A 26,753-nucleotide genomic window follows, 5' to 3' on the forward strand; every position below is an offset into this window, starting at 1 on the left:
ATCTGGATCTGTATGGGAATCTCTGGTCATGGGTTACAATATTTTTAAAAAAGTAAGTATTATCTAAAATATGAGGACACCTTGTATCTCCTCAAGATCACAACCGAATGGAAGACATCACATTGAGTTGCACTAGCCAGAAGACGGAAGTTTATTACGGTTTGTCATCTCATCGCATCGCATGTACAACTTGTTCAATTAAATGGTTGCATACTTGCATTGCCTTCCTACATGGCATAGAGTTCTTTTACCCTTATAAATCTACTGACCCCAATATCGCCTTAGCCTTTTTGACACCAAAAGTTGCAACGACGTGGAGCTGAGTGGCCGATGACACGGCGATTCTTCTTCTTCTTGTTTTTTGGTCAATTTGAAATCTCTATATATATACACAGTACAAACCTTCGAAGGAAAGGAGAAAAATAACAGGAGGAGTAATCTCGTTAACTAACTAATAACCACCTCTTCTCTCCGGCTCTCCCCTTCCCGCGCCGCCGCCGCCGCCGCGGAACGGCCTAGGGTTTCCCTGTACGGCGGCGGGGGGATGGCCGGGGCGCCGCCGCCGCCAGCGCGGTCGCTCGCCGACCTCGACGGAGACGTGCTGGCCCACTGCGCCCGCTCCCTCGTCGCCCGCGACGTCGCCAGCCTCGCCGTGGCCTGCCGCCCGCTCCGCGCCTCCGCCTACTGCGACGCCGTCTGGTACCGCCTCTTCAGGTAGGGTGCAACCGATCCCACCGCTCGTCCTTGTCTCTGTGGTTCCGGGGGGGATTGGGGGTTTATGCGTTGGGATTTTCATCCTCGCTTCTTGCGCTAGCTTCCGAGGGGGGCAAATACGAGGGTGTCAGTATGGAGCTATGTGTGTTTGTTTTAATGCGTTTGATCGGCGTAGTGATGTTTGAGTGGTTAGAGGTGTGATTTGGTGACCACGGACCAGAATTTGCGGAGCCTCCGGGGTAAAAATTTTGACAAAATTTTGGATGAGGGATTTTTCGGTAATGGTAGGGAATTCGATGCTTTTGTGGTGGTGAAGTGATAGAACCATTGGAATATTGGATTGGAGTGAAATCGGTGCATGCTGACAATGGTGAGCACTTCAAAATTAACGCTTGGAAGAACATCTGTAATCCATTGTGATGACAGTTGGTCTTAGGATTTAGGAAGAGACAAGCATGGAGCATTACAGCAATAATCAGGAAGATCAGTCGATGCATCGATTAAGTTGTGTGAACTTGCACATGGGCCCACTCTTGGCTGTGTGAGAGCAGAGAACGGATTGCACGGCCACTTCGGCGAGGCTATGACACCATTGTTGCTTTGGCGGCATGGTCGATTTGGAAAGAACGCAACAACAGAGTGTTCAACCAGAAGTTCAGGGGCTGGACGGAGGTAGCTAGAGGGACCGGCTGAGGAGGCGAGGCTTTGGCGTTTGGCCAACGCTGCGGTGCCGGCGCTGCGTCTGTAGTGTTAGGCCCCCTTAGGTCGCAAATTCTGTTATGAGATTAGGCCTTAGCTCCTTTGTTCCGGCTCTCTTGTCCCCTGCTGCCTTTTGTTTTGGTTGTAAAGAACTGTTTTTCTCCTCTTAATACAAAAATACGCCTCTAGCGTATTCCCGAAAAAAAACTTGCACATGAGCGGTTCTGCCTTTCCATGGATTGCAGCAAGGCATACCTTGTAACTTCATCTCTTGTTTCGATTGTTGGAAACAAAAAAACAAGATTGTGATTCATACATCTGCATCTTATTTTGTATCAATGATGATTTTAGCCCCTATTGGATTAACGTGTTTTAGTTATTGTTTTCCCCCAACTAATTTGAAAATTGATTTGAGGACAGGGAATAGAGGTAGCATTGCTATCTTCCATGCTCCCAAGTTAGACAGATTAGAGTAACAACGATAGTATTGTTGGTTTTGTTAAGGTGTATTAAAGCTGTGTAACTTAGTATGTATGAAGTTGTTCTGTCCTTGGAGTCACTAAATTGCTTTCCTGTATGTGCACATCCAAATTTTTATGTGAAGATACATGTGACACAATAAAGGCAGGCAGCAAATGTGAAATATGTTTATCCCTCCTGATGACGCTTTATGATGCTTATTTGTCTTCGCTGATGTTCACCCGTCAATTCCACATCTTCTAGTGAGTTGATTGAAGGGATCTAATCCTGGGTCCGAACTTAGAAATTATCATAGTAACTCATAATCTAGTTGCAGACCACCAAATCCTTTTGAGTCTTTGAATAGAGACACACATTTTAATTGGACATTTATTCTGTCATGATATTTTGAATATTCAGGAACCAATGGCCATCTCAACAAGTACCTCGTGGAGCTTTGGGACTTCGAGAGCTATATATTCGCAGGCACACTGAAGTACATCAGATGAAATTTGTTGATCCCATTTCGGCTTTTTATTATCCAAATCCCACGGAAGTGACACCAAGCCATCTAATGCTGGATAGGAACTACATATGGTTATCTCAAGTAAGTAGAAATTCACCAAGATCTATTTGCCCCTTATTTTTTTGAGCATGTCTGTAGTTGTGCATTTTTGGTTGAGCACTGTTGCAGTATTGATTCTATATAAGAAGTCCATTTCTATGCAAAGCAACCTATCATCATGCAATTTGTTCTGCACAGGGTCTAATGGTCAGAAGATTGAGGGTTGATTGTCCAGAAATCGAATTAGTGGAAACCTACAAGTCTCATGGTGCAAGGATCACTTGTATGAGGTAACTCAAAAACACATAGCCACTGTTCTTTATTCAGGCACCTGTAGATTTTCTTATTGAGCATCATATGTAATGTTCAGCATATATTAATTTTTGCCCTGTGAGGAGAATCAGTGTCAAGGGTCGTAAAAAGCAATAAATGCTCCATAATCTTGCTTTACAAGTGTGTCCGTACAGTAGGACCTATCCCCATTTGCTGCTGTAGTTGAGCTTCATGAATCTTTACAGCCAATGTAATATCAAAACTCAAATGAACACTGATATTTCCATTATTATGTAAGACACGTCATGTATTGATGTCTCAAATGAACGCTGATATTTCCATTATTATGTAAGACATGCCATGTATTGATGTACAAGTTATGCACTTGTGCTCAGGTGAACTATTCCAGTGCTCCTTGTTTAGCACTTTAGCTAGCAATAATGTATGATCATGTTAGATTTTTAATGTATGGTAAATTTGCAAAGCTAGAAAAGAGTTCATTACCCCAAAACACAATACTTTCTACAGTTAATTTCTTCCCATGATTGCCACTTTATTGGTTGATATCACTCGAGTCCATCTGCTGCAAATTCCATGGATACTGCAGTGCCTGTATTGTGTTGGTATAATTCGTGCCTACAACTTTTCTCTTGTTATTTTGTTACAAAAAGATCTACATCTGACTAAATCTGACTTTTGCTTTAACTTTGCTTTCTTTTGGTAGGGAAACTACTGTTGTTCTATAATCAGTTTCAGTGCTAGATTGCATATTTGAATTTTGTGAGGCAAACTTCTAGTGCTTCGCCGTGATAACATCAATTTTGTACTAGCACAATCTTGAAGTGTTCTTTTGTTAGCTATGCAGATTATTCCCACTGATTTTTGTTCGTCTGCAGATTATTCCCACTGATTGATATCCCATTGTTTCGAGGTGATTCTCAAACAAATGAAAAGGCATTAGTCACTTCAAGTGCAGATAGGACAGTCCGTCTTTGTTGGAAGGTATGCTTGATAGCATTGAACAATAGAACTTTGTTAGCGTATAACCTGTTTAAATTGCTTACATGTGTTTTTTTTTCCTAATCTTTATTGGATGCAAAAACTTATGGATGGTTTTCTAATGTTGTGATTTAGGGCCACTCACGGTGTTTTAGGGGCCATTCAGGGCCCGTGACTGCTCTGTCTGACAAATTGCTTGGTGATGGTGAATTTAAACTACTTGCAAGTGGAGGGGAAGACTGCACTGTTCGCCTCTGGTCTATGAGTACAAGAGGCAAAAATCACCCTCTAATATCAACATTTCATGGCCATGAAAAAGCACTGTCACTTCTATCTGTTGCCAGGTACATAGTGTCAAACCATCTAAACAAAACTCACTGCCATTCATTAACCATTTTCCCCTTTTACAAATTACAAGAGCATCCTTTTAAACTCATTGTGGCTTTTCAATGTTGTTGCCTTGAACCTCTATGCTTTGGTGCCAGAAAACCTTTATAAATGAAAACCTTTCTAGAGCCCCATTTTCTTCTATAGAACAATTCGTAAATTTTGGAATTTCTACTAGTTGATGTGGAAATTAGCAATAAATCTCTTATGAAGTGATTCTCATGGCAGTTACTTTTTGCATATTTTCCTCATGAACCTAATGAAACAAGTTATTCAAGCCATGATAAGGTATCCTAGGTTACAATGCAGCAGCACAATCCCTCGTTTAAACCTAATATTTCTTCCTTGCATGTCAGGCACAAACCCTCCCTGCTGGTCAGCTGCTCCAAAGATTCAAAGGTATGTGGAATGTTTAGAAACATTTTTCTTTATTTGTCTGAATACTTAGAGAATTGTATGCTACACCTAAATTTGTAATGACCATCACTCCTGTTCAGCCATAGACACTATAGTCTCTAGTTAGTGCTGTTATATGTCAACCATAGGGGGGGGGACATGGGGGCCTTATGGTTGGTAATGTTTGATTTTTATCTTGGCCTTTTCTTTTCCATTTGCTCCCATTCTTGGCCCATTAGGCACAACTGGTACTACACAATTTCCTATTTTCCTTCATTGCATCCAAGTAAAAAAATGAATGTATTTTGGTGTTTTGTGTCACAGGTTAAACTTTGGGACACAATGGCACCACCTTCCTCTGGTTCATCATCGTGTGTTGGGAGTACTCACCTAAGCACAAACAGTGCACCAATTGCAGTGAAGTGCCATGAATCCCTTTGTTACATTGCTGCTGGGTCTGAAGTGACGACAATTGATTTGAGGACAATGAAGAAGGCTTCTGTTCTTGCGCTTCGTGACCATAGAATACTATCTTGTGAAATGCTGCCTTCGGAATGGTTAATCTGTACCGGCATAAAAAACAAGTAGGCCCAGAATATTTGTTCATCAATCAGTGGTTCTTCTTATGCTTCTAGCTACTGATATATCATCTTTTTTTTTATGTATCGAACAGGGCTCTTCTGTGGGACATACGCAAGTCTCAAGAACTCCCAAATATAGTGGCAGAATTGCAATCAGAATCAGACGAACCCGTGACATTTCTTCACTTGGATCCATACAAGGTGATAACTGGAGCACCATCAGATGGTCAGGTCCATGTCTGGGAAACACAGACGGGCCACTTTGCGAACACACTGAGCTGCGGTGAGCCTGCTAAATCGGCAGACAGAAGCACACTATCAGCCATGGCTGTGGACGGGTGTAGGATCGCCATGGCGGGGAGCTCCGCCGAAGTCGACATGGTTCACTACCGAGACTTTCTCATGTCATCTGTCCCTGTATCTTTACCTGGCAACAGCAAGGAGGTTTCCAGGTTCTGGGGGCCCCAAGAATACAGTGACGATGAGGACGAGGACGAGGATGACAGCAACGACGAGGATGACAGCGACGAAGAAGACCATGATCATGCTTGGCTCGTGGACTAAGTTTTCCCGTGGCACGGTTTGTTAGACAAATATTTGGTTGATCACTACAACTGGGACAAAGTCACGCTATTTTTGGCCAAAGCGTCCCATGGCATGATGGCCATTGATACTGTGATGTGCCATCCAACAAGCTCTCTCCAGTTTGGCTAACAGAGGCTATGATTTGCAGAGAAGAAAAGAGGTAGCATCCCATCTGGAAGATATTTTCGAGCAAGCTCTGTATCAAATAGTAGCATCTTTTGCCAAGTGGAGCCGCTCATGCTGGCATCACGCAGGACAGGAAAAACACATTGTGTAAGACGTTGGTGTGCACAAGGGGAGGAAGACTGGGCGTCGCATTACCGTGGGCGCCGCAGGTGTTAACCCATCATACCGCTGTGTGCTGTGTCAGTGCTTTGGACTTCGCAATCCTGGAGGCTGGAGGGAGATAATGGTACATATGGGTCCCCTTTATTTATGCGTTCAACTCCTATTTGATCTGCTTCGATATGTTAACAGCCAAGGTGCCCACAGATTCGAAATGTTGTGAGTTGTAGTTAAGGATGTCTGGCTTGTGGTTCTGTTGTTTGACAACTTAGGATTGATCAACTTAGATAAGTGTTTTTGTTTGTCGGGTTGCCGATGATCCTATCAGCAACGCTAGCTTAGGGTGGGTGTCACTAATTTATTTGGTGATGCCAGCTTATAAGATTTGTGAAAAGGAGCGAAGATTATGGTTGATACCTGTTCAAATACCTTTGTGTGTGGTGAAGTTTGTCAGCATCGTGGATGCATTTGTATGCTTGTATCTCTTGCGGTTTTTCAATATGTGAGGTATCTTTGTTCTTTGTTGATAGGTCATGTCTTATTTTTTTTTGTGCAACAATGAGGTTGTAATACTTTAATATAATCAACCTTGTTTTGTAAAAAAAAGAACTTAGATAAGTGTCTTGGTTTGTTGTCAATACCTTTGACATGCCATATAATTCTACCTTAATTCTCTATCTGTCATGGGTACAATTTATTTCTAAGGTTTGTCTGGCGCATGATTTCTTTACGAAAAATTGTGACATGCATGTCACACTTCAGCGGAAAAAGCTTGACAAGTTGTGGCATACATACCTTAGGCGTGTATAAATGTATAAACGATTCAAATGTGTGAGTGGATGTACACAAAATTCTTCAAATATCACCATCCCTCGGATCATCATCAGATGAACAGGATGGCCATATTCAGAACCAGAAGGAATCTCTGCAGAAACAAAACAACAGGTGGTAGACCTATGGTGTACATCATCTGTCTCTGTTTGCAGCAAACATTCAGACTGGTTCTTGCATAGGTGCACATTGCAAATGACAAATCAGGCATGCAACCAAGGAGTAGAAAGGGCAGGAGGGTTCCTCCTGCAAAAAGCTTCATAGGCTGTTTGCTTCAGCCCACAGGAATGCTGATGTGATGGTCCCTGGTTTTTGGTCTTTTAATCTGACTTGCACTTAAGCTAACTAGTAGTATTAGTATAAGTATAAACATAGAGATTTTTTTTTCCTTTTTCAAAAGCACCAGCCTCTCCTGGCTTGTGTGCAGACTGGTAAACAACGATAACAAAATGTGGACGGCTAAAGCAAACTTTTTGTTGGAAGGCTCACTTTTTTCTGCTGCTAATTTCGATATGATGGAATGCCATTTTCTCACATATAAAAAAGCAGAGAAAAAGCGACATATATTATAGATTATACCAGCGTGTATCGTCATCACTATGTATGCTTACATGGATTTAGTAGGAACATACTGAATTACTTAGATTATCCAAAATATTGTGGTGATTTTAAATGTCCAAACAATGTTCAACATGTACATGAAAAATCATAAACATGTTTTTTTAAGTGATAATGGGGACGAAAAAACACGAATGGGTCTTCCGGCTAGCTCCACCGGTGGTGGGTTAGCCGTTTTTGGGTTCAAAGTATCACCCTTTCTATTTCTTTGATATTAGGTCATTTCTTAATATTTATGTTTTTAAGTGATATTGGGGACGAAATGGAGACATCCATCTGAATTTGTATTTACTTCAAAGGTGCTTATAGGGAGCAACTTTAATAAATACGCCTAAAGGATAATTAGAATTTAGCAGGGATACATATGAGGTGTCACATCGAGGTCAAAACACGTAAAATTTGCAATCCATACATAATTATTATTTAGGCGGAGAGTTAGACTAATAAACCTTACCTTTAATAATAGTTTGAGATATCGATGAGCAATACAGCCAATACTCCATCGGGTACTTCCATATCAAAAGTCGTTTTATATATGTTTTTCTTGAGTCAAACATTTTCAAATTTACTCATGTTATAGAAAAAAAATATCAATCTTCCTAATAAAAAACAAATACACTATAAAATACCCACAAAAATATATTTAGTGATAAGTTTAATAATGTAACTAATTTGATATTAACCTTGTTTGTACAGTTTTGCTATGGCTATAGCTGTATCAACAGTAACTAGTGCTTTGGTACGCTTGTTTCAGTGCTATAGCTGTTGGCAGTGTTGTAGCTGCAGAACTACAACAATAGGACCCGAGCACGCATACTATAGATGTTATATAATCCCTCCATTTCAAAGCAAAGACAATCATTTTTAACCCAAAGACTAAAAAAATAATTATTATTTAGATCATCCTAATAAATATAGTGCATGTGTCCAATAAAATTAGAGATTTTTAGGGTGAAAGATTTTAAAAATAACACAAACAGTTACTCTCTTAGTAAAAAACAACCTCGTACTCACATTTTTTTTTCTGAAGGGAGTATGTTTTAGTATATTTTAAAAGGAAGGGTGTATTTTATATAGACTTAATCAAACTTAAAATGTCGTGTAATACAGAACAATGGGGGTACTAAATGGTGGTAGTATTGAGATGATGGCGATCTCAAATTACAAACGAATTCTTGAATTGAATAGTTTGAGAAACGTTTTTGTTAAAAAGAAAAAAAAAACACCACCTCCGTTCCAAGCCTCGTGCCAATAAAATACTAGCCATCTCGAGTATAAAAAATCACCCGCATCCTCCTCATTATTCCGACGAGGAAGAACCCAAGAACGAAGAAGAAGAAGACGCGAAGCTCGGGGCGCGGCCATTCTCCGATCCCCAGCTCGCCTTCCAAGCCGCCGCATTCCCCCGCCGTTGATGCGGGTGGAGGCCGGGGGCCTCCCGGAGCTTGGGTCGGGGGCGAGGGACCCCGCCGGCGCGCGGCGGCAGCGGCGGCGGCGTCAGCAGCGGAGGCCGGCGATGCCGTCGGCGGGGGCGGCGGCGCAGCCAGCCCCGTCGCCCGCGGTGCAGGGGCTCTTCGAGGCGTGCCGCGAGGTCTTCGGTGCCTCCGCCGGCGCGGTGCCCTCGCCCGCCGGGGTCGAGAGGATCAAGTCCGTTCTTGGTAATCCGTAATCCCTCCCCCCGTTAAGTCTCTTGCACCCGATGGGGGGTCTCGAAAGAATCGATGTTCGGTGTAGAGCGAAGCAGCATGTGCGCGCCTGCCTTGTGTTCGATGCTATTCCTGCCTGTCTTCTCCACGGCGGACGCTTGGTAGAGAATCGAAATCATTGGTTGGGTACTTGGGGTGGTGGCATTCGTGTTTCGATCTTGTGATAATTGCATTAGATTTAGGTGGCGCAGTTCATCCCTTCTTAGTTTTAGGTCCCATCAAGATTTTCAGTTTGGTGGAAACAAGTGTTCGATATTGGTGAGTTCCTCGTAGAAAAAACGGCAAGATTTTCTTTAGTTGGTGTCTACCAAATAAGAGTCTGACTAGTACGTACAATTGCTTTAGGTGCATTTGATACACTCAAATTAACAATGGTTTTCTTGCGTAAGTTAATTTATTTCTTCTTTTCCCCCTAAAAGATGGTTTTTGTAATCAAATCATAAGTTAGAGGATGGAATAACAAACTGATAAGCTGTTGGAAAAAATGGTTTTTGATGTTATTACCATGTTGTGAATTTTTTTTAAATAATGTATACCATGCTGTGTGCCTGTGAATCTGTGATACAAATATCATCTGCAGCATGTTTTTTCTTGCAAGTAGTGATGCTAGATTGTCAGAAAAATGCATAGGTCCTGACTTGTGCTGGCTGTTCCTGGTGAAAGATAAACAATGGAGCAAAAGATAAGCAAAACCATGTACTGCCCATGGTATATATATGACGTGGTTGCTGGTTTTGTGGAGTAGGGTGGGGGTGCAGGGGGTACGGCCAAGATTATGCTCATTTTGGACCGGTGTTAGGGTTCTTTTTTTTAATCCAATTCGTTCCAAAAGCCACCAGTTGCCATAAATAGTTAGTTTAGGTCAACTTGATCAGGTCTGCTGAACTCTTCTTGAGGAAGGTTAATGGTGGAATCTGTTGTCGTACCATGTTTTGTCCCTAAGATAGTATTTCTTTCTTTCCTTGTGTCGGACGTACCCTGATTGATTGTTGTGCCAAGTGCCAACTCCACTGTGAGCCTGTACCACCTACATGCATGCATATGGATTACTTTTAACGTAACGTGCTTCGACGGTGATCACCCTGGACCCTGGAGATTGTAGTATATGTGCAAAATTCTTGATTTATGGGTTATAGTTGCCTACTTGCCTGACATTTGTGTCCAACTTCAAGCTCATGGAAATAGCTGTTGATAATGAGATTGACCCTGAAAATTCATGGAGATGGGATATTGGGATCGCATTTCAATATTGACTCAGTACTTACCTTTTGATCTGATGGTCCTTTGAACTACATGGTCCTTTGAACTACCAAGCTGGGGTAAATGCTACACTCTGCTCTGAAACTTTAGATGTACCAATCAAACATACAGCAATCATGTGTTTTTGCATAAGACCTTATTCTTATGTGTTCCTTCCCTTCAAGTCCTGCTATATGATAATTTAGTGTATAATGCTGAGTCCAGCATGTTTTGCTTATATATGGCAATTGTTGTTTCTACCCAACTAACGAAGCTCTAATTAAGATTGATATCATCTCTTTTCTTCGATGTTGGTATTTAGCACTATCTATATTCTGTAGTAGTCATCATGATAAGTCTCTCGATTGAAAATCTGAAATATTGTAGGATCGTGTGCTTATCTTGTTGGCCAAGCTTGCTGCATGTGTTAGACCTTCGTATATTACAGGTGCACTCTGTCCAATGGGTATTCATATCCTAGAGAGATTGCAAATGTCTATGGATTGTACTTACTACAGCATTCATATTTCTATTCTAATGATGTTTGTCCCTTCATTTGTACCGTGCAGATAGCATTTCAGCGGCAGATGTCAGCCTAACTCGAAACATGTCATATTTCCGGCGTGTTAATTCCAATGGCATTCCTAAAATCACTTACTTACACCTTTATGAGTGTGAGGCTTTCTCGGTATGTTTATTCGCAATAGCAACTAAAATTGTTCTTGATTATTACCAACTAGAAAATTTGTCGTTTTTGTGTGCTAAGGTACATAAGTCTATACTTGTTCCTACAGATCGGCATCTTTTGTTTGCCTCCAAGGGGTGTCATTCCTCTCCATAATCACCCCAACATGACTGTGTTCAGTAAGCTTCTTTTTGGTGAGCTGCGTGTGAAGTCCTATGATTGGGCTGATGCCTCACAAGATTCAACTGGTATGCTTTGTTCATTTTCCTGGCAAATATAAACTTCCTTACATAATTTTTACCAAGGGGTTTCTCTTTTCATTTTTGTTTTGAGTATAGATGCTCAGTTGCAAGGAGCCCGCTTAGCAAAGGTGAAGGTTGATGGCACCTTGAATGCACCTTGTGCAACATCGGTACTATATCCGGAAGATGGTGGCAACCTGCACTGCTTCACCGCACATACTGCTTGTGCTGTTCTTGATGTCCTTGGCCCACCATATGACGATGGCAGTGGGAGGCACTGCCAGCACTACAACGTCTCTTCCTCTGCACCTTCTGCTGGTACTATTTGCTAACCGAGTTATATCTGCTTGTATATAGGGTCCACATTGTATCTTTTAGGTTTTACATTTATATATAATTGCTATTTCACAAATCTATTCTTGTCGGATACGAGGATGTGTTTGCTTGAATTAAGTAGAAAGAATTTTCTCCTCGTTGATCTAAGATAGTTATGCAGTAGGTTCAGTTATTGATGTACTTGTAGTTCTGCCTTTTCTTGATATTGCATTCACTCAGGCACTTGGTGCCCTCATGCACAGGATAAGTTTCATCTGTTTGACTTGCATAGAAACTGCTCACCCATAGATTCGTGCATATCCAATTATCCATCCTTTGAAATCATATGATAGGAGTCTCATACATTATCTGTACTCTGAATTAGCTAGTGTTCAATCTTTGTTATTTTCCAAACCATTCAAGTTTGTATTGTCCTTGTAGAGAAAGTAGAATAGATGCCTCACCAATGTGGGGAGCTGATCTCTCATATATATAGCTGAATTACAATGAATGCTAGTGCTGAGATACAATCAATACTAGTGAGTTACATAAGACCAAAGGTCTAGGAGAGTAAAGGTCTAGGAGATAAACAGCCTATAGATTAATAAATAATCCTAATAGTCCTTTGTACTGAAATGGCTATAACTCTATGGCGGGAATTTTCTGCATTATCTGTACTCTGGATTCGAATGGATTCAAGCTTGTTGTGTCCTATTTACTGAAATGGTTATAGTTATATGGCAGGAATATTCCGCATTATCTGTACTCTGAATTAGTTAGCTGTTATATATTTACTCCTATCTCACACTTGTTATAAATTCATCTCCTCTGTCCTGTTCTCTGTATGATACATTTTATGCATCTTGACAGGAAGGTAAATATTGGTGATTAACCTTATAAAAATTGCATTTTTAACAGGAGATTCAAAGCCCCTTCCTGGAGACGATGGATACGCATGGCTGGAGGAGTGTGAACCACCAGACAATTTTCATCTTGTCGGGTCAACTTATATGGGTCCAAGAATTGTGGACAATTGAACTTACGAGGATTCCTTGGTTTCTTGCAGCGCATGATGTAACTTTCATTTGGTGTAAATACATCGCTGGAGAAAATAGGTCCTCCTTTGGTCATAACTAGACCACGTTCATCATCACTTAAACTGGAGGACCTAAATTGCTTAGTAATAAAAACATGCTCGGTAATTGAGGTTGTGTAGGCCTTTGCTGTATTTTTTTTTCTTGTTCATTTCTGTGTTTTCTTGTGTCTCTAGTCTGTACCAGTTAGCAGTGTAGCATTGGATTGCCTGATTCATCATGTTCCCAAGTAATGTTTGGACTTGCTAAAAAAATCAGAAATCTTTTCCTTTTCCTGACTATATCCTTTTCCAGTTTGTAAATGCACTCTCATTTTCTGTAGCCATAGAAAAAAAAGAGAAATCTTTCATTGAATTATTGTGCTTTCAAACTTCTCTTCTCAGCTACTACATAGTATGCTCATGCAACATACTGTTGTATTCACCATTTAAAATTAAACATACAGTGGATTTCTCTTGCATGACTCAGAGAAGTGTCAGAACTACTGAAGCAGCTATCACAGGCACTGAACATGTGCAGACTTTCAGTAGCATGTACAGTGCTGCTGCTGTTTCTTTCTCTGCTTTTGGTGATAATTGCCGTGATAATTGCCCACCCCATAATTGTATTGCCACTGTAAGCTCTTCTCACAGCATAAGCACCAGTCCTAATCTGCAAATTGGTGTACACTTATGCATCATGCAAATTGCAGATCAAGATATGGTGCAATTCATACCAGCCCTATCCACCAAGAATGCAATGCATCAGATGTGAATCAGTTCCTTATCAGTTATCACTCTCTTGGTAGATGGATTAGAAGTTACTACTCATTAATTAATGTAATGAATGTTTATCATCACACACCTGTCACAACTTGCAAAATTTTGACGGCCTCAGTTATTTCAGTCCATGGTTGACGGCTACATGGTCAGGGTTGAACTTAATTTACATTCTTGTTAGCATCAGCTGTTGAGATTTTAATACAGTGGACATAAAATCTGCACAAAATCCTGGCCTATGAAACATGGGCCTAGAATCTTCAGAGAATGGGCTGGTCTTCGCATGCTACAGTACATACAAAATCCTGGCCTATGAAACATGAGCTGGTTGCTTTTATCCAAATTCATCAGAAATAGTACTCATTTTGGATTGATTCGTCTGTTCTTTTTTCCATGAAAACATGCCAAGTTTAAAAGATGCTTCGGTATGAATACGACCTGGACTCATGACAGTTTCCTCTTTATTCTATTCAGTTACAATGTCAAACATAAACAGTCATTAGGGATAAGAGAAGTCCTGTTAACTTTTGTACTTAACTGATGTTTGATGTCATAGCCCAAGTTGCCGATGCAAGTGTTCACACACTACAGAATACAAATCCAGGGTGAAACGCAGGTGTGACCAAATCATCTTTTGGTTTTTCTTGCAAATGCTGTAAGCAGTTGACATTTGAATCAGTAACCTTATTTCTTCTGAATTTACTTAATGACAAATTGCTAACTAAGCAGTGGATGATTGCGCCAATAGTCTTGGTGCACATATGTAAGCTTGAAGCTGATTGGATTGAGAAAGTCATGCGTTTACTTTGTATTCAGAGTTTGCTCAAACAGTAACATCTCATATGCAGACAAGCTGTCATTTTCCCATGCTGTCCAAGTAGACTTGATAATATGCCATCTGATGCACGGGTTATGATCTGTATTTTGGGGGTTTTCGTATTAATCTTGACTTCTAATTTGAAAGCCAAAACTTTTTTTTATCGTTCTTCTTTTTCATTTAAAATGCTACTTATTGCTGTTGTAATTTCATCAAAATAACAGTTTCAAAGCAATTATTATTGCTGTCTCACCAGTAAATGGAAGTGATTTAGTATCTGAAAGTTCTGAACTATGTTTTTATTTTTTGGAAATGGAAAGAAAGGCTCAATTTTTATAGGTCCCTTCCAAATAAGCCCTTTTAAGAAGTCATTGTTAAGTCAGTCAGAACAAAGACTACAGCTTGCGTCATCTCTGTGGACCCTGTGTCTGTGTGCTGTGCAGAGATAGGTTGATCAGTTTGTGATACTTCCTGGAAACTGACTGATTCAGAGCCTAATCTCTTAGCTCATACCCGCTGTTATCGCTAATGATGATTACAGGAGCATATAAACTAGTGAATTAACAACTGATCCATCATGGCATCAAGAGAAAAATATTGGAATGAGGTCAATGGCACAGCAGAGCTAATCTATTCTATCTTAGAGAACTGTTATGCTTGGATGAATCTGCAACTTGGATAGAATTTGGAGCATTGAAGCTCTGATCAGTAATTCACAAGTCAGAATTCTGACCTAGCTTGAGGTTTTACATGTGCTGTGCTGACCTGTCATTAATTTCACCTAACGTATTAACATATACTACTACATGTTATTTTCATAAGAAATACTAATTATACTCTTCCAAGATATTCCTCAGGGAAATTCATATATGATCCAGAAGTCAATAGGAGTTAGTATTTTCTAGGATCCAATCGAAGTTAACACTTCATCTGCATCTTGAGCCGTTAAGAATCAATTGCTTTGTCTGCCTTATGTCTGAACCCTTTCAATGAAGAACAGTGAGAGTCATCATCTACTATCCCTTTGTTTAGCCCTACTTCATTTTGATAGATCAACAACTAGGTCAAACAATTGTCTGCATTCATGAACAGTTGTTGTATAATGAATAGTAAGTAAGCCACTATCACCATCATCTCCTAACTAATTTGGCAACAACTCAGTTAATTACTGCCATCCCATTGAATGATATAAGCCACGACGCACCATTGCAATCCAATTTAGCTTAGCATTAGCAGGTAATCTAGCTTGATTTTCTGTGATGCATGGATCCACAGTTTTATTTGTTCATCCAAAGTCATCCATCCAGTCAAGAAATGAATTTGTGATGTTTTTTTGTCTCGTTAGGTTTAACTAATTAAACAAAGTGATCCAAACTTGACTATGTGGTCCTTGCTGTTTTCCAAAACTGAGATCATCATCATGCGTTGTCATTACAATCCAGAAATCTTGCGTGTTAAACAAGGTTCAGTTTTAGGAGCATGAGGGCTGCTGGCTCAACACCTTGATGCACAATTGTGTTCAGATTTTGAGTTTGACACTTGAATTTACATATCTGATGCATTATTAGTTTATTACTCGAGTATTATACTGATGCATCATTTGAAGTTATTTTTTATCGGTGGGCAAATTGAGGTGAACTACTGTTTGATTTATACCGACAACCAAACACAAAATTCAATAATACTATGACTTGGTAGCTGTATGATATTCCAAAAACACATGGCTGTGAAGATTATGTTAGAAATATAGTCATTATTCGGCATATTTTAATCCAAGAAATTGAAACTATGATCATGGCATAAGCAGTGTAGGGTGATCTTAACATAACCAGTAGCATACTATGCGCATCATGAATGTCAGAAACAGGAACATACCAGTAATGCGATAACATGCTAGAGGCATCATGTAGAACAGGAACAAGAACATAGCGCACACAGTATAGCGCTAACAATGGGAACAGGAGTAGCGCTAACAGCAGTAGAAGGAGAAGATTATACCCCGAGAATGGCCCTCCGCTGGATGGTGAGGCAGAATTGCCTCCGTTGTTGTAGTCGTTCACGGCACCTCCTCCTGGCGCACCAGCTCCGGATCCAGCTCCTGTCGGCGTCGGCGGCGGCGCAGCTCCACCTCCGCCAATAGCGGCGGCAGCAACTCTAGACATGGCGATGAGCAGTCGTGCAGGAGGCACTCCCCAAAAACCTGATCACCCGCTCACCCGCCTACCCGGTGCAGATCTCAGGCGAAGGTGTGGTTTCGGAGGCACTGCTTCTTCCAATCTCTCGTGCGCGCAAGAGATCAGAAGCAGGGAAGCGAGAGCAACTCAGGCGCGGAGAAGGAGAAACTAACACCGGGAAAGAAGCGAGGAACTTGGATCGGACTCGCGGCCTCCTTATCTATCAGGAGAAAGAACGTGGACGCGCTGTTGCGGAGGGAATCGTGGGAACGTGGGTTAGTGGCTGCAAAAGGATAGCGACGTGACGTGACGCACGCCGCCAGCCACGCCACGCCCCGCCCTCGCCCTCGGCCACGGCCCGGCCCGGCGCGCGCGCGCGCGTGTGGCATTCCGACCCCACCTCAACTGGTCAACAGGGAGCCTCTAATAACTCCCTATTTAGGTTGAGATATTTCTCGCTTAAATCCAGAGGTGGTATTATTATCCTCAACATTTATTATGGGCCTTTGAGATTTAATATTATAAGTTGGGCCTAGCCCAATTATTCTAACAATCCCCACCAAATTTCAAGGCTCATAAGAAATGTTCTCAAGGCTGTGCCTGTTTGATATACCAGGGTTTTGGTGGAGACTGTTAAGTTGAACTTCCACCTAGGAAATGAGCTACATCAGACCACAACTGAACAATGGACTATGCCTTGAATTGTAAGTTTTGTGTGATCAGGTTTCACTCAGAACCTTGACTGGTACTGGGCTGCCGTTCGCATCCCCTCTGTTTGGAGCATATAAGTCAAACTCCAGGCCTTTCATGAGTATCTAGAGATTGCCCAAACCTCATAGACTGTGACTAGCAGTCGAACTCATATAGGTGTGTTCCTTCTGAGATGTTCTGCAGGTCAACATCTCTGCTTGGAAAAGCCACTCGGATCACATTAAGACATAAGCCATCCTACCATGCAGGAAAGAAGAGAAGCACATCATGAAAATGAGCCCCTTTCAAGGGTCTCTTCTCTCAGTCACACAATAATTTGTTTCACCATCCAAATTCACGGGATCTCCGATCACAATGGACAGGTTTCCACTATTATGCAACCTTAGGTGGGTATCAAGCCCATTTCCCTCGATGCACTGTCTATCACATTACGTGGTAGCCCCTTGGTAAACTGATCTGCCAGATTTCTAGCCGTTTGGACATAGTCCAATGCTATCACTCCGGAGTTTTTCTGCTTTCTGACAGATTTCAGTCTTCTCTTGATGTGTCTAGATGACTTCATGTTGTCCTTTGAACTGTTCACTTTAATAATCACTGTTTGATTATCGCAGTTCATTAGGATAGCTGGCACTGGTTTTTCAACCACCGGCAAATCCATCAGGAGTTCACGAAGCCACTCAGCCTCAACTGTCGCAGTATCTAGTGCTGTAAGTTCTGCTTCCATTGTTGACCTCGTTAAGATGGTCTGCTTGCAAGACTTCCAGGAAACAGCGCCACCTCCAAGTGTGAACGCATATCCACTTGTGGCTTTTATCTCATCAGCATCAGATATCCAGTTTGAGTCACTATACCCTTCTAGTACTTTTGGATACCCGGTATAGTGAATTCCATAGCTCATAGTGCCCTTTAGATAGCGCATTACTCTTTCCAGAGCCTGCCAATGATCATCTCCCGGATTTGAGACAAACCGGCTCAGCTTGCTTACAGCAAATGAGATGTTAGGCCTCGTTGCGCTAGCCAAGTACATCAATGAACCAATGATTTGAGAGTATCTCAGTTGATCCCTTGCTATTCTTCGGTTTTTCCTTAATAGCACGCTGGGATCATAAGGAGTAGGAGCTGGCTTACAGTCACTATATCCAAAGCGACTCAAAACCTTGTCCACATAGTGGGATTGCACAAGTGTAATCCCACCCTCATCTCCTCTTTGTAGTTTGATGTTAAGAATAACATCAGCCTCTCCCAAATCCTTCATTTCAAAACTCTTGGACAGATAGTCTTTGACCTCCTCAATCACATTAAGGCTGGTCCCAAAGATCAGTATGTCATCGACATACAAGCATAAGATCACCCCTTCTCCCCCACCATAGCGATAGTATACACATTTGTCAGCTTCGTTCACTACAAAGCCTGCAGATGTACGCGTGGTGTCAAACTTCTCATGCCATTGCTTAGGTGCTTGCTTGAGGCCATACAAGGATTTCAATAGTTTACACACCATTCCCTCCTGACCTTCTAGTACATACCCGTCTGGTTGATCCATATAGATCTCCTCCTCCAGCTCTCCGTTTAGGAAAGCTGTCTTAACGTCCATCTGATGGACGAGAAGACCATGAGAGGCTGCCAGAGCAAGTAGTACTCGAATCGTAGTCAAGCGAGCAACTGGTGAATATGTGTCGAAGAAATCCTCGCCTTCCTTTTGGGTATAACCCTTGGCCACAAGCCTTGCCTTATACTTTTCGATTGTACCATCAGGCGTAAGCTTTTTCTTGAAAACCCATTTGCATCCTACGGGCTTACATCCATATGGACGCTCAACGACTTCCCAAGTACCATTAGACATAATCGAGTCCATTTCACTGCGTACTGCTTCCTTCCAGTAGTCAGCGTCAGGAGATGAATATGCCTCTTCTATGGTTCTTGGGGTGTCATCCACGAGGTATACAATGTAGTCATCTCCAAAGGATTTTGCAACCCTTTGTCTCTTACTCTTGCGAGTATCTACAATGTTGTCCTCCTCAGGATTTTCCTCAGGCGTTTGATCATTGTGTTCTATCGGTGCAAAGTGCTCATGGGGCATGACAGTTTCTTTACTAGAAGTGCTAGGTGTATATTTCATAGGAAATTCATTCTCAAAGAAAGTAGCATCTCTGGACTCAAAAATTGTACCAGCATGCATGTCGGGTACTCCAGAGTTTACTATTAAGAATCTATAACCCACACTGTGGATAGCATAACCAAGAAACACACAATCAACAGTTTTTGGTCCAAGTTTCCGCTTTTTGACTATAGGTACATTTACCTTGGCCAAACAGCCCCATGTTCGTAGGTATGAGAGATTTAATTTCTTCCTTTCCCATTCCTCGAATGGTGTTACTTCCTTGTGCTTCATTGGAATTTTATTCAGGACATGACACGCAGTCAGAACTGCCTCACCCCACCATTCCTTGGAAAGCCCCGCAGTGTCTAACATGGCATTCACCATCTCAGTTAGAGTACGGTTCTTTCTTTCGGCCACCTGATTAGGGTGAATAGGGAGGCGTCATCTCATGAATAATTCCAAACTCTTCGCAAAAGGATGCAAACTCATTGGAAAAATACTCCCCACCTCTATCAGACCTCAACCGTTTGATTTTCCTTTCAAGTTGGTTTTCTACCTCAGCTTTATAGATTTTAAAGTAATGCAATGCCTCATCCTTTGTTTTCAATAGATACACATAGCAAAATCTAGTGCAATCATCTATCAGTGTCATGAAATATTTCTTTCCCCCTTTAGTCAACACGCCGTTCATTTCGCACAAATCGGAATGAACAAGTTCTAGAGGTGCCAAATTCCTCGCCTCAGATGCCTTGTGAGGCTTGCGAGGTTGTTTCGATTGAACACAAGTATGGCACTTGGAACCTTTGACCAAAGTGAATTTTGGAATTAAACTCATGTTAGCTAAGCGCATCATACAACCGAAATTCACATGACAGAGTCGCGAATGCCACACATTAGACTCATCATTCTCGCTAATATGGTTCACAGCATTATGATTATTACACATGTCATTCAAAGAAAAGCGGAACAAGCCTCCGCTGTCATAACCTTTTCCAACAAAAGTCCCATATTTAGATACAACACATTTATTGGACTCAAACACAAGTCTAAAACCTTCTCTACACAATAGAGAGCCGCTAACTAGATTCTTCTTTATTGAAGGGACATGCTGCACGTTCTTCAGCTGCACGGTCTTTCCCGAAGTAAACTTCAGATCGACCGTACCAACACCATGAACAGCCGCAAGCGACCCGTTTCCCATCAACAAGGAGGAACCTCTCCCGACCTGATAAGAAGAAAACAGAGAAATGTCAGCACATACATGAATATTAGCACCAGTATCCACCCACCAATCAGGTGAATGAAAAACAGAGAGAACTGTATGTAATATTTTACCGTACCCCGATGTTCCTCCGCCCTCGCTAATGATCATGTTGGCAGACTTCCTGTCTTTGCGCTCAGGACAGTCCTTGGCCCAATGCCCAGACTTGCCACACACAAAGCAGTCTCCCTTTGCCTTTCCCTTGCCTTTCTTCTTAAAATTGGTTGCAGCCTTGGGTTTGACATCAGGCTTGACTTTCTTGTTGTTGTGGGATGCATGAGGGTTCTTCTTCTGTACCATATTGGCACTAGAACCTCCCTCAACCTTTTTGCCCCGGACGTCCTTTGCCCTCGCCTTCTCCTCAACACCCAAAGAGCCAATGAGATCAGGAACACTGAACTCTTGTCTCTTGTGCTTTAGAGAAGTGGCAAAGTGTCACACCCCAATCTGATACCGCCGTACAACGGCACCTGATAGGAGCGTGTCGTAGGAAAAACGGCGCGAACCGCTTCCTACGAAACCGCGATCTCGGTACCAGTCCCAGGACATAGTGCTGGTACCCACGGTGACAAATATGAATCTTTGCAAATCCTTAAAATAAATAGAGGACTTATTTACCTTAACTTAGGTTGCAGCTCAGAACAACCCGAGAATGCAACTGACGACACGGACGAGGAAACACCAACAACAGCAGCAGCAGCGGAACCAACGAACTAACACCCAACTCCACAGGCGACGGCTGGGAACCAGGACGAAACCCTAATCTTCACTTCACTTTATCTTCTCTTCAGGGCGGAGGAACTATATATATATTTATATAGAGCAAGGGTGAGTACTTTCGTACTCAGCAAGTCACGGGAACTTAGGTGTTTAATGCAAGCTTGGAAGAGAGGCAAGGTTGTTTTGCAAATCTTTTATTTGAAGACATTTTGAAATCACTAAGTGATTTATTTCTTTCTAAGTTTGGGCCGAAAAGAGACTTGCGTCTCGATTCGACTTTAAGAGATGTTTTTCAACAGCTCATTTAGTAATGTACCGACCTCCCGGGTCAGATCATTACTTCTCGGCTCCCAGAGCCATTCCACTTGATTAATCGGCTCCCAGAGCCTTTTTCATTTTCTCGGACTCCCAGAGTCCAGCTGCCCAGCAGCACAACAATCCGCTTCCACTCGGGAAGCCTAGTCTATGATGCCCGCAGACATCCCGAATCACACAGATTCGTTTCTGACCACTCAGGTCGTCCATCTGCCACATAGGCTGATTCTGGTTACGATTCCCACACCACAACAACTTTTCACAAAGCACAGGCAAACAAATCTACGCAACGGGAACCACCTCACATCCGCCCATGACCGTGGGCACGGCTGTTCGAACAGTTAGTTAACCTCTGCAGAGGGGTACACTTTACCCACAAGATACGAACTTATTCCGAACACCCGTCGGTATCGGAGGTTCGCAACAAAGCCTTTCCCCAGCCGACCCAGGGTTACCTCATGCCACATAGAAGGATCAAATCCTCATATAAACATAGGCCTTTTTAGGCGTGCACAAATCAAACTCCAATCACCTTGATCGGTAAGTGAGCAAGCTTCTCGTCCTTGCCTTACCAGGAACCCGGTTTGTCCGACCTCGCCCCGGCGTTCCCAACTATTGGCACGCGAGGTTTCCCTGAACCGACTAGTTACTTAGCCAGGGTGTCCCATTCCACCTTGTGGTTGCACTTTGATTATGTTCGATGAGTTTCCCACAGGAATCGGTCCTTATATGCGAATACGGGACAGTGCCACATAGGCACAACCCCCGCATCGCGAGTTTTCACAATTCATTTTATTTTCAAACACACCGACACCACATGTCGGGTTTTGAAGGCTTCACAAACCCATTTCCCAAGTTTTCGACAAACAACGGTGCAGGTGGGATATTTGGTATACGCGCTCAGAGAGCACGAATACCGAGGTACCACAAGGGTGGAGTGACAAGGAATCAGGGTAGTACGACCTACGGAAATTAGTGCGACTACTGGGTAGGTCCGTCGGTTTGGCACGCAAACCGAGGCCAAGCAAGTTAAGTGTGTGATTCTAATAATGCAAGTTGCAAACAAAATAATAATGACTTTTCAATTATAGGAGCAATTGATCAAAGGGTGACTTGCCTTGCTCAAGGTCTTCACGAAGCTTCACGAATCTTCGAGAAAACCCGCGATCGACGAAAATCCGATAACCGCAACTATACGCAAACAATCGAAAACCTAAACAAAAGACCAAAAGAAAGATCCTATTTAGACTAATTATTAGTGCCATTAAATAGATCTCAATTTTACGGAATTACTGGAAGTGGAACGGAGTCAATCGGATGAGCGGTTGAGAAGATATGAATTTTGGAAGTTTAATTGGAGTTTCTGGAATAGGAGAAATGGTTTATGGAATTTTATAGAAATAATATTCTCAAGAATATTATTGACAGTCACTGACGCGTGGGGCCAAAGGAAATGGTTTATGGAATTTTGGAATAAGGAATTGATTTATGGGACAAAGGAAAAAGGATTTATTAAATCCCTGGAAAAAGAAAAGGATGGAGGGATGTATATTAGACTTGTTCGGTGGCATTGGTGCGGCCCAAAGGCTAACGCGGCTCGGCCGAACCAAATGGGCCGGCGCGGGCGCGAGGAGGCGGCCTATGAGGGCGCGCAGGGAGAGAGGGAGGCCCGTCGGGGTGGGCGCGGTCCACCACGCGGGACCCACATGGCGGTGGTTGGGTTCACGGTGGGGAGAGCGCACGCGGGTGCGGCGCTAGGGTTCGGGGGGGGGGGGAAGGCGGTCCATGCGCGGCGCGCGGGTGGACGCGGTGTGCGGTGGGCCCACGCGCAGCGTGTCGGCTCTCCGTGGACCGCGCGCGAGGGTGGGGGACGGAGGGAGGCGGCTGACCGAGGTCAGCTTTTGACCCGGTCGCGTCGAGGTGGCGCCGACGTGGCAGCCACGTCGGATGGGGAGGCAGAGGAGGCCGGGCAGGCTGATCCGACGGCTCACGGTGTGCGGCGGGATCCGGCGAACGGCGGCGAGCCGGAAGGGGCGGCTAGCACTGGCGGCAGGAGGAGGAGAAGGGGAACTCATTCCACGGCTCGGATCAGGAAGAGGACGCGCGACGACGGCCGGCGGCGGCAATCACCGGAGAGCAAAAAGGGGAAAACACGACGAGACGACGAGGGTTCGATTCAAAGGGATGGGAGCATCTCCGGGGTTCAAGGAATCCGTTCCCGGCGTCGGATTGGACGGGGCGGCACCGAGGTTGGCTGGCGACGAGAGACGGCCTCCGGGACAGAGCATGGCGGCCGGCGAGCTAGCGCGCGGTGCAAGGGCGACGAGCGGCGATTCGGCGGCGAGACCTGGGGCAGTGTCCATGCGTGTTCGGGGGCTAGCCGAGCTACCACGCGAGCTAGGGAGGGAGAGGACGAGCAAGAAGGGAGAACGGAGGGTGGCATTACCAAGCCGAGACGGGCGCAGAGACGAGCGGCCGACGGCTCGGGAGCGAGCTCTCCGGCCTCGGGCCGAGGAAGGGGAGGAAGGAGGGTGCCCGGAGTCCCGCGTCACGCGTCCTCGCACGCACCGGTCTCCCGGTGCTCGGCGGCGGACGGCGACGGCGAGAGCAGAGGAAGGGCGACAATGGCGCGGTGGAGTAGGAGTGTGTAGTGGGAGGGATTGAGATGGGATGGGGAGCTCGGCTTCGGGTTTTATAGGCGCGGGGTGAGGCGATGTCGGTTTGGGGGGGGAGAACCGACCTTGGCGGTCAAGCGCTCGGCTGGCGGCAGCGGCGGTTTCGTGGGCGATGCGAAAGCGGCGACGGCGTGGATGCTTTGGGCGGCGAAGGCGGTGGATCGGACGGCCGAATCCGAACCACGGGAGCGCAGGCTGGCGCGGTCAAGGTGGGGGCGGCGAGCTGGCGTGCGGCGTCAGCGGTGCTCTGCCTCAGCGCGCAGAGGGACAAGGGTGGAGAGCGAGAGAGGGGTCGAGCCCGAGGGAAAAAGGAAAAGGGGAGGGTGGAAAGGAGGGGTTCGACCATGCTGCTTTGGGGAGGGAGAGGAGGAGGGCGAGCTCTGGCTCCGTGTTTTGGACGCGAGCGCACAGGGGGGGGAAGGATGACGCGGCAACAGGGCACGGGCGGCGACCGAGCGGCATGGCGCGCGCGCACGGAGCGGCTGGGCGGCAGCGCACGACGCAGGCGCTGACGGCGGCGGCGACCGGGCGGTCTGCCACGACCGGCGCGTGCGCGGGAACCAAAGGCGGTGGCGGGAATCGGCGCCGGGGAGAGAGAAAGCAGAGAGGGCGAGAGAGAGAGGGCGGCGCTCTCTCTTGGCTCGGGCACGACGCGCGTGCTCAGCACGTGCGAAGGGAAGGGGGAGGAGCGGCTGAGAGGAGATGGGCCGAGGAGAAAACGGCCCACAAAAATCCGAGGGAGGCAAAATAGACTTTTTCGGAGGAGATTGATTTGGAGAGAAATGGAGAGATTTAGGGTTTGGATTCGAATTCAAATTTGATATTCAAACTCGAGGGTTTAGGGATGTATCAAGGGAAATTCAAGGAGAAGTCATGGGAAAGATTCAAAAGGAAAACTTGGGTATTTGTTCTCGGGAACATGGGGTGGAGTCAAGGAAAGGAAACAAACGGGGGTTTGGACATTTTGGGATTTGGAAATGTATTTGGCGAGGATTCAAAGGAAGGGATTGACTTTCGGATTTAGATTTCGGAGACTTGAATTGGGAGAGGAGATTTGAGGCGGAGGATTTTGATTTCGATGAGAGGGAACAACGGGATTTGAATTGAGATCTTGGCACAACTTAGACTCGCACACAAAGAACAAAAATTTTCGCAATTAGGATTTTGCCGAGTTAGTTTTTAACGCCTCACGAAAAGCGGAGCGTTACACAAAGTCCGACCAAGAAGGTGGTAGTTTGGCAATAATGCCACCCGCCACAAACTTGTCCAGCAACTCACAGTTGTTGTTCTCAAGTTCCTTAGCCAGCATCTGAATCTCATGAGCTTGTTCTACTACAGAACGGTCATCGACCATCTTGTAGTCATAGAACTGCTCCATGACATACAGCTCACTGCCGGCGTCAAAAACTCCGAACTTGGCCTCAAGTGCATCCCACATGTCCTTCCCAGAAGGCATGTGCATGTACACGTCCACTATGTTGTCAGCGAGTACACTGATCAATGCTCCACGGAACAGGCAATCCGAAGCCTCGAACTTAGCCTCTTCCTCAGGAGAAAGAGGTGGTTCACTTCGTTTACCCCGTGAAACATAGAAGCACTGCATCGCTGTCAACCACAATAGTGCACGTGCTTTCCATCTCTTATAGTTTGAACCATCAAAAGCATGTGGTTTCAGTGCAGCAGCAAAGCCAACTACCGAAAATGACCTATCAGGTTTTTGGATTGTTGGAAATATAGTCATTATTCGGCATATTTTAATCCAAGAAATTGAAACTATGATCATGGCATAAGCAGTGTAGGGTGATCTTAACATAACCAGTAGCATACTATGCGCATCATGAATGTCAGAAACAGGAACATACCAGTAATGCGATAACATGCTAGAGGCATCATGTAGAACAGGAACAAGAACATAGCGCACACAGTATAGCGCTAACAATGGGAACAGGAGTAGCGCTAACAGCAGTAGAAGGAGAAGATTATACCCCGAGAATGGCCCTCCGCTGGATGGTGAGGCAGAATTGCCTCCGTTGTTGTAGTCGTTCACGGCACCTCCTCCTGGCGCACCAGCTCCGGATCCAGCTCCTGTCGGCGTCGGCGGCGGCGCAGCTCCACCTCCGCCAATAGCGGCGGCAGCAACTCCAGACATGGCGATGAGCAGTCGTGCAGGAGGCACTCCCCAAAAACCTGATCACCCGCTCACCCGCCTACCCGGTGCAGATCTCAGGCGAAGGTGTGGTTTCGGAGGCACTGCTTCTTCCAATCTCTCGTGCGCGCAAGAGATCAGAAGCAGGGAAGCGAGAGCAACTCAGACGCGGAGAAGGAGAAACTAACACCGGGAAAGAAGCGAGGAACTCGGATCGGACTCGCGGCCTCCTTATCTATCAGGAGAAAGAACGTGGACGCGCTGTTGCGGAGGGAATCGTGGGAACGTGGGTTAGTGGCTGCAAAAGGATAGTGACGTGACGCACGCACGCCGCCAGCCAGCCACGCCACGCCCGGCGCGCGCGCGTGTGGCATTCCGACCCCCACCTCAACTGGTCAACAG

At 44.5% G+C, this 26,753-nt stretch overlaps 2 protein-coding genes across 2 annotated transcripts; both read left to right on the forward strand.

The window, feature by feature from the left end:
- Positions 1-410: 410 nt before the first annotated feature.
- On the forward strand, positions 411-6,472 carry LOC4325655 (uncharacterized). The gene is made up of 8 exons (XM_015766167.3): positions 411-714; positions 2,293-2,479; positions 2,636-2,727; positions 3,607-3,712; positions 3,845-4,053; positions 4,453-4,495; positions 4,817-5,076; positions 5,166-6,472. Exons 1-8 carry the CDS (start codon positions 545-547, stop codon positions 5,635-5,637), a joined length of 1,539 nt encoding a protein of 512 aa, XP_015621653.1. The 5' UTR covers positions 411-544; the 3' UTR covers positions 5,638-6,472.
- Positions 6,473-8,699: 2,227 nt separating this feature from the next.
- Positions 8,700-12,954, forward strand: LOC4325656 (plant cysteine oxidase 2). Its single transcript, XM_015787150.3, has 5 exons — positions 8,700-9,050; positions 10,907-11,025; positions 11,132-11,270; positions 11,361-11,582; positions 12,498-12,954. The coding sequence occupies exons 1-5, from the start codon at positions 8,807-8,809 to the stop codon at positions 12,614-12,616; spliced, it is 843 nt and encodes a 280-aa protein (XP_015642636.1). The 5' UTR covers positions 8,700-8,806; the 3' UTR covers positions 12,617-12,954.
- Positions 12,955-26,753: the final 13,799 nt, after the last annotated feature.

This window comes from Oryza sativa, chromosome 1, assembly GCF_034140825.1.
Source record: "Oryza sativa Japonica Group chromosome 1, ASM3414082v1".
Classification (NCBI taxonomy): Eukaryota; Viridiplantae; Streptophyta; class Magnoliopsida; order Poales; family Poaceae; genus Oryza; species Oryza sativa.

What these genes read in the sequence shown, in the direction of transcription:
- LOC4325655 (XM_015766167.3), top strand. Translation starts at nt 545, where the DNA reads ATGGCCGGGGCGCCGCCGCCGCCAGCGCGGTCGCTCGCCGACCTCGAC. An exon ending in TCACTTCTATCTGTTGCCAG is followed by an intron (nt 4,054 to 4,452) that starts GTACATAGTGTC and finishes CTTGCATGTCAG; the next exon opens with GCACAAACCCTCCCTGCTGG. An exon ending in GCTGCTCCAAAGATTCAAAG is followed by an intron (nt 4,496 to 4,816) that starts GTATGTGGAATG and finishes TTTGTGTCACAG; the next exon opens with GTTAAACTTTGGGACACAAT.
- LOC4325656 (XM_015787150.3), top strand. Translation starts at nt 8,807, where the DNA reads ATGCGGGTGGAGGCCGGGGGCCTCCCGGAGCTTGGGTCGGGGGCGAGG. An exon ending in GAGGATCAAGTCCGTTCTTG is followed by an intron (nt 9,051 to 10,906) that starts GTAATCCGTAAT and finishes TGTACCGTGCAG; the next exon opens with ATAGCATTTCAGCGGCAGAT. An exon ending in ATGAGTGTGAGGCTTTCTCG is followed by an intron (nt 11,026 to 11,131) that starts GTATGTTTATTC and finishes TTGTTCCTACAG; the next exon opens with ATCGGCATCTTTTGTTTGCC.